The sequence below is a fragment of the Candoia aspera genome, chromosome 1 (genome assembly GCF_035149785.1).
Source record: "Candoia aspera isolate rCanAsp1 chromosome 1, rCanAsp1.hap2, whole genome shotgun sequence".
NCBI classification, from domain to species: Eukaryota; Metazoa; Chordata; class Lepidosauria; order Squamata; family Boidae; genus Candoia; species Candoia aspera.
In genome coordinates this window covers 236,349,377-236,357,504 of record NC_086153.1, presented here as the reverse complement: position 1 = coordinate 236,357,504, position 8,128 = coordinate 236,349,377, and the positions used below count along the sequence as shown (strand labels likewise).

Here is an 8,128-nt window from a genome sequence, read left to right as displayed (position 1 = left end):
GTATGGAGAGTATAGTGAACAGTGCTGGAATAAATTAAATTTAGCTGCATTTTCTTTTTATCTCATGCCTTTAATTTATTTTTCTTACTGCTCAACTTTTTCTATGCTTCGCACAATATTGCTTAACCCAAATAATAGCTGATGGTTAATATGTATGTAAAACTACCCGCGTGGGAGCTAATGAGAACCACTTCCCTTCCCAAGTAAAGTTTGTAACTCAGAAGTATACCAGCAAATACCCTTTTATTACATTTGTTCAATTTGCCATACTATAATCTTAAGACTATTTCCATGAACATAAAGATCAGTTATGAAAGTAATGGTTTGAGAGTAAGTCAACTTCAATTTTGAAAACAAAAGTAATATTTTTCACATACTTCAGTTTTTTACACAATTACTTCCTCAACAAAAAACAAACGAAATTATTTTCAAGTTTTTCCCCATTGCACTTGTTACCACCAGAATTACATGAAAGACTTTACAATACAAAATTACAAAGAGGGGTAGAATCTATTAGTACAAAACAGATGAGGACTATGTAAGTATTGAAGTGAAATGTACTGGGCGCTCAATGAAGAATTTCAACCTGTGGCTTCTGGTGAGCTTTTCAACATTCATTTATATGGATTTTTTCTTTTCTTTTCCTGAAAGTGTCCATTGTTTAAGAGAATATTAGTGGTATCCTGGAAACAAGGCAAGGACAGACTTATTTTGCAGTTCAAGTATTGTCATAAAAGGGAGCCAAGATCTGTGCACTGTGCTTTAACCAGCGGCATTTTGAGATCGTACAGGGAGAAGGGGCAAGTAGAAACATAGCATTTTAGTTTATACGCGTGTCCAAACAATAAAGCATTTCAAAATAAATTCCCCCAAGTCAAGTTATTTGAGATCCAATTACAGTGTTAAGATGAATGTAAGTCAGTGTTACTTTAGATGTATGAAAACAATTCAAGATGTTCATAAAACAAACATTATTTTGAGAGAAGTGACAAGCAAGACAGCGGCTGCTCTTGGTCTGGAGGCTCGAGAGATGATAATACATTTCTATCAGCATTTAGGGGCGGATTATGCCCATAGCACTTGTCTGTAAATATTCCTGCCTTAATTTCTACAACAGAGATGGGCAATTCCCACCATCCCATACAATTAGCCATGCGGGCAGGGCTGATGGGAACTGTTTGATAACATCTGAAAGGACACTTGGGCCCATCCCTCTTCTAGAGGTAAAAAAATGATTCTGAGCATCCATGTCATATATTCTGGTTTATTCAATACAGGAGCAACACCCAAACACAATCCTGGCAAGAACAGAAAGTATCTCATTTGCAGAAGAATAAAACTAAGGTTTACTTTGATTCATATGACTAAGACTAGGGTACATTTCTACCTGCTTTAGCCTTCATTTTCACTATTTGGCTAATCAGCAGCATCCATTCTAAAGAGAAGGCATTCCTAAAGAGATGGCCGACAAAGAGGTATTTGAGAATATAATGTACTAGCCAGTTCAAAGTAAAGCACCTTTGCTTTGAGACCCAGGCAGCTAAATTCAGGACTTTCAAAAGCTGGCTGCAGTGGTATACTGTGCAAATTTTGCAGTTTGTTCTCATACTTCAATTGCATCCCTCCTTTTATTTTGTTAAATGAATCGTAACAACATGAACATTATTACCATAGCTTAAACTAGTTTTCCAGCAGAAAATATCAAACTGCTTTTCACAGTGCACACATTTATTTCATAAAATATGTTCATGATGTCCCAAATGGTAACAGTTTTCCAGAATGGGGAGGTTACCAGATTGCTTTTACACCTGTTAAAGCCTCCCCAATCCTCCTCTTCGTTAGGTGGCACCCAAGTTTACCACACTTCGCTTGAGGTTCCCCTGTGGAAGGAGTGCTACTTCTATGGTTAGTTGTAAACTTTCCTCAAAAGAGATTAAGTGGCATCTTTTCCAACAGGATTCTCACACATGAGAAAACATTGAAAATTATAAAATGAGGGAGGGTTAAACTTGCAAATCAAGAAAATAACCCTCTTAGCCCTTCACTGATTACTCAGGATCAAAGTTTTTTCTCTCTTAGTTTATTCTTCATGTGCTCATTTACCAGTACAGATTGTCCATCACCATTGCTCAAATACTTGTCCTTTCCAAATTTATGTTCTTGCTTTTGCCTTCTTATCTCTTTGTACCGTAAGGTGATGTCACTAAAACAAACAAACGAATCAAGAATTGTTTCTTTTTCTTTAAAAAAAGCAATAAATCCCTGTGGCCCCTTTCATTTCTCTCAAACAATTGCAAACTAAATTATGAGAATATCAAGCATTTCTTAATTCTATAAACAAAGCACTGTAAGTTTTAAACAGCCTTCCAAATAAACTGGGAGATGATCCAACCCCCACCCCTCCCCCCAACACTTTTGAGGCTTCGTAACACAAGGTGGAAATGTCTGGGCAGCACTTTGGATCGGATCAGTGTTCCAAAGCATGCATGTAGCATCCCTCTGCAATACCTGCCCAAGAGAACCACATAACAGAGGATATGCTGGAGGTTCCTCTCTGTCTCATTTCTCTATTTAAGTAAGAAAGAGCAAGAAATCTTCCGGATAAGAAATTTCATTTTGGAGGTTAGTACAGTATCCTACTGTTTCTCACTTCTCCCTTGGATCTAATGGGGACAGACAGCATGCTTCTTTCAGAATTACAGAATTACCCTGTAATTCTGTGACTAGTGGTTACAGTTAAGGCTTTACCAAAGGCCTGTAATCAAAGGTTTACTTGACAGTCAACAAGAGAGTGAGTTTCTATTAGCGAGTCTCCCAACTTTGGTGTCTTGAAAATATGGATGTTTGTTCGTATGTTTAGTAACCTTTAGGATAGAATTTTAAAATTTCCATACAAACAACCTAAAGACTACAGGCCTAGCTAGTGCAGTCAGGATTCAAATTTTGCTTACTGAATGAAAAAGCGCCAAACCGTCCAGGCAAGCACAAGCATGATTCCAAGGATCCAGCACTGAGTAATGTAGAAAGGGAGTGACAGTGTTAAAGTGTAAGGATCGTATTTTATCACAATAAGGAACTCTGTAGCTGTAATAGCAGCAACCAGCCAAGCTTGCTGACCCAACTTCTTATGGAATTTCCTGCAATAAGACAAAAGTATTACCGTATAGGTACAAGACATATTTGTACTCAAAACGTTATTTGCAAGGCAAAAACAGAATATGCATTACTCTTGAAAATGAACAGATTAAATTGAATTACTCCAGTTAATATCCATTTCATGTAGTCAATATTAGCAAAATGTTATATTGACATGCTTCTCTAAACTGCACACAGGAAGCATAGCTTCAGAAGCACCTGCTTTTCAGATACTATTCTTGTGGTGCCCCAAAATCAGAAGCTGAAATGGGTGACCATTGGAAATAGACTATATCTCAGTAAAAAGTGGACCCTAGTCCACAAAAAGTTACCCCATAAATAATAGTAAAATGTCTATAATACAAATATTGATCAGAATGGTAACCCCAATTTCTATGTTGATGAGACCACATTTCATATGCCCGTACATAGAATAAACACTTGGATTAACAGACCTTGTTCCAGTGATTTGGTTACATTTCATCTCCAAAGCATTCCAAAACAACAAGCTTATCTACGTTACTTGAGGAAACTCTCTGGACAGTGGTTGTGGCTTTCCCTACAAAATCTGTATACTTCTGCATGATTTCATGGTTGCCTTCTGGGGCAGGAGGGGCAATGCCAGGAAGATTGAGCAGAATATGTTCATAGTTCGTACCAGAGATCTTGGTGAGGGGAGGAGGGAGGGGAGACACTGTGAAGATCTGACAGATGGGCAGACAGTGTGCTGGAGCAGCAACTTAGTCAAGATAGACAGTCTAGGAAGGTGCTCAGAAGTTTGAGTGAGCAGGGTGGTGACTGATGGGAGAAAAAAGGGTGCTGGGAAGATCGAGTAGACGTGCTGGCTAGTGGATATATTCTGGGATAACAGCACTGGGAATCCCATTCCCACAACCTGGCTCCTGCCCCAACCTTATGTTTCCTTGCTGACAACAGTTGGAGAAAAGCGGTTCCTTCCCTAAAGCTAGCAGAGTAAATGATGCTCCATAGAGGGCTGTTTCTTAGTGTCTGTGGTCAGTCTCTAGGAAAAGAAAAAAAAAGCAACACGGGGGGTGGGAGGGGTGGCTTCCAGATTTAACAGACGTTTGAGTTTAATAGACACTTCCTCCTGATCAGTCTGTTAAATTGAAGTTTCACTGTTCTGCAATATTATTACATTATAATTTAGCTATAGGAAATTTCAGTATTATATAATAAGTTGCTGCTCTCATTTCTACTTTTTTGATAAAGAGAAATTATAGCAACTTTTGCATGGTTAATTATCTATAAACAAAGAATCTTGGCAGATAATTTTGCTATACTCACAAAGCAGAATTATGACCATACTGGTAAACTCTGAAGTGACAGCTCTAACAAAATTCTTAAAATCAAGTATTTCGGGTATCTATTTACACATCTAGTACCTAGTAGTTTTATACCAATTACTCATACAGTATCTAGTTTCTGTTGTTTTAAACCAACACCCTGGAAAAATCTACACGAGGGAATGCTGGAAACAACAGCAACTGCTACAGCAAGGAATCTTAATCCTATAGCTCTTAATCTATTTCCAAGAGTAAAGGAACGACTGAACTGGATTGTCACACTTCTCCAAGTACGACCTTGTATTCTATTTCCCCAAACCAAATACTGGCTCTAATGGTGGGGGTATTCTTTTATCACTCTTATTTCAGAAGCTATGTTCAACATAGAGGACAAGCCACAAGGTGCAAAAAGTATCTCATTGGCATTCCTTTTATCACCAGAGCCCACCCAGAGTGGGTAAAGCCAAGGCCTTGGGCCCCTTTCTTGTAAACATTTTTAAAAAGTGTGGTTTGAAGGAGAAAAAAACAGATGCTTGAAATATACATTTCTCCCTTAAAAATGTCTGAACCCTACTTCCAAAATAACCCCTGGCCCACAGCCCTCAACACATCATGCAAAGCCTGATTCGTGTCCTGACAAGCAGGAACCACGCCGAGACGAGGAGTAGGTCTCTAGTGTTTTATTACTGCTACAGTAGACAGAAAATCCTACCAAACTGAAGAAGCGTGAGAAAACCCAGACAGATAAACCCCAAAAGTCAAAGCGGGTCTGTTGTGTGTCTCTTTGAATGACAGCTCAAATTCTCGCTACTACGCATGCGTTTTCCCCCCTGGATAGGGGCCCCCTCCTGCTCACCATCAGTGCTCATGACGATTTGGCCCTGAAACCGATGGAAAGCACTTTTAATGTGCAACATAAAATCACAAAATGATAAAATCACTAAAAGGTCTTCAATTAAAAAGCCACCCCTTATCTCTAGCTGTAGAGGGGACTGCCCGCACAATCTCTCTGTAGATCATTCTACAAATCCAGTTATTGTCATGTTCATCGTTTCAGTGTTCTGAATACATCGTAACGTTTCGCATGTCACTTTCCTGATCCGTGTTTGCGGAGTGGAGATTTCCAGCCGTGCCAGGCTGTAATCTCCTTACTGTAACTGTGGAATGTATGTTTGGGTTATTGACTGTGTTCAAGGTTACTTTCTCAGTAACCTTGAACACAGTGGGTGTTCTCATGTGGGTGACGGTTGCTAACACCTGGGAGGGGGTGGTTGCTAAGCGGGAGCAAGGGCGGGACCGGGTTTGAAGTGAGGGTTTTTAGTTTGTATTTGGTGCGCTTTTGCTCATTCTCAGCTTTCTTTGTATTTGCACACTATTCTTTCAATAAATCAGTTTTCATTAAGAACCTGCTTGTGAGACTGAGTCTGTCAGAATAGGCAACCACTACAGTTATGATGTGTCACAAGCAGAATAGGAGGAACAGATTTCAACCTGATTTAAACAGGCTGCAAAGGAGGTAGTTTGCGATGGATCAGCCACATGCTACAAAAGGAAAATCACTCAGCAGCCAGTTTACTCACTACTGAATGCCAGAAAGAGCAGGCCATTTCCCAAAATCACAGGGGATCTCCGTGCCTAATTCTTCACAATTCAGGGTAAATTCCCACAATCCTTACATTTTATTTATGATTTATCCTCAACCTGTTTTAGGCTTTGGATAAAGCAGGTTTGGGCAGGTTACTTCCAAATACTATCATATAGTAGAATTCTACAAGTCCAAGCTCTTCCCTGGGAGCCTTGCCAGGAACTCCAAGTCAGTTCCAATGTCTCTTCAATGTCATGTTCACTGTTCCAATGTTACCGTTACATCGTAACGTTTTGCATGTCATTTGGCTGATGCGTGTTTCGTCTGGGAGGGGAGGAGGATTCCATCTCATGGGATCGTTATATGTTACCAGTTGGATTGGAATGTGTTTGGGTTATCTCGTGTGTTCAAGGTTCCTTTCCCAGGACATCAGCAGAAACGGTTACCAGCACCTGGGGGGGGGGGTAGTTTGCAACAGAGGGTGAAGGGAGGGATTACGTTTGAGCCGAGGGTTTTTAGTTTGTATTTGGCGCGCTTTTGCTCATTCTCAGCTTTCTCTGTATTTGCATACTATTCTTTAATAAATCAGATATCATTAAGTTCCTGCTTGTGAGTCTGAGTCTATTAAGGTAGGCAATCCTTACATAAAGCTGAGAATCTCAAAACATTTTCCGTTAGCCCCTTTCCAGATTTATTTTGTGAGGGAGAAGTGCTAGCGATGAGCAAACCAAATCCCCAAACCACGGAAAGCGAGGAATCGAGCGAGGGGGAACCCGACTCCACAGTGAGAAGAACAGAGAGGGTCCCTACTCGGGAGCTCTCAGAAATTTGGGAGGTGTCGAGCTCCAGCCTGGGAGAAGAGGAGGTTGGAGGTAAAAGAGCCCCTGAACCGACCGGCGAGTCGCCAGGCGAACTGGTCACCTGGGATGAATCACAGGGACCCCTACCAGGGACGTCCAAAACGTCTTGGAAACAGCGGTACCCGAGTTCCCCAACTGTGGTGAGGCAGGAGGGAAAGGAGGATTTCCAAACCCCTGACCGTATAAGACTGGTGGTGGCCAAATTGGAGTCACTAGAATTTATGTTTCAGAAAATGTCAATGGACTGGGGTCCCCGGGAGAGGAGAGAGGAGTCTAGTAATAGGCATTCGTCTCCTTCTTCGCCCCCACCTTCTTCGGAGGAAAGGAGTAGGACCCGGCGCAGAGAGGAGGCAAGGGCGCCGAGGGTGAGAATTTCAAGGTCCCCTCCTCGAGAGTGGAGATCCCTGGGAGCAAAAAGAAAGTCCGACCGCCCAGCTGTGGCGAAGGGACCACCCGGAGTGGGGGTTAAGGACTTTACAGTCAAATTTGATGGAGATCCAACTAAGCTATCGTTCTTCCTTACCAATGCAAGGAGTTATATGGATGAATGGGAACCGTATTTTCGTTCAGAGAGAGCCAAGATTAATGCCATTGCCACTAAGCTCAAGGGGCGGGCTGCCGATTGGTATGTGCAGTTATGTCAAACGGATGCCCCTGAGCTGGAGGAGTTCGAAGAATTCCTGTGGGCGTTGAAACTACACTTTGAAGACCCGTTAGCTAAAGAAAGGGCAAAACGGGCGCTGAGGGAGCTTAGCCAGGGGCCACGATCGGTGGCAGACTATGCTCTGGAATTTAAGGCTCTGGCTGGGAAGGTTGAGGATTGGTCCCAATCTACCTTAATAGAACTTTTTAAGGACGGTCTGAACACGGAGGTCCTGAGGTGGTTGCTCGGTAGGGATGACCCAGATACCCTGTATGAATGGATACAGTTGGCAGGGAAGGCTGAGCATGCCCATGAAACCTTCGCTCACAGAAAGGTGATGAGATATTCCGGGCTCAGCAAGGGTTCCCGCTCTGCTGCACCTACTGGAAAGTCTGGTCAACGTGCCTGGGAGGAGGAGAGGGAGCGCCGCTATGCGAAAGGGCAGTGCCTCTGATGTGGAAAGGAAGGTCACCGAGCAGCGGCGGGCCCGAAGGGCAAGACCAATGATCGTTCGGGGAAGCCGACGGGGAAATCTCCCTCCCTACCCAGGAAAATGAAGGCAGCCATGGCTGAAACTGAAGTGGAGGAGGTTCCTTACTTC

General features: G+C 42.2%; 1 protein-coding gene across 1 annotated transcript in view; it reads right to left on the bottom strand.

Annotated features, from left to right (window-relative positions):
* Nucleotides 1-226: 226 nt before the first annotated feature.
* The window catches only part of PTDSS2 (phosphatidylserine synthase 2), a 47,904-nt gene continuing 40,002 nt past the window's right edge, over nt 227-8,128 (bottom strand). The window contains exons 11-12 of the mRNA XM_063289245.1: nt 2,952-3,137; nt 227-2,203 (exon numbers count right to left, since the gene is read on the bottom strand). Coding sequence (XP_063145315.1) covers nt 2,059-2,203; nt 2,952-3,137 — 331 coding nt within the window. The 3' untranslated portion in view covers nt 227-2,058. The remainder of the gene's footprint in view (nt 2,204-2,951; nt 3,138-8,128) is intronic.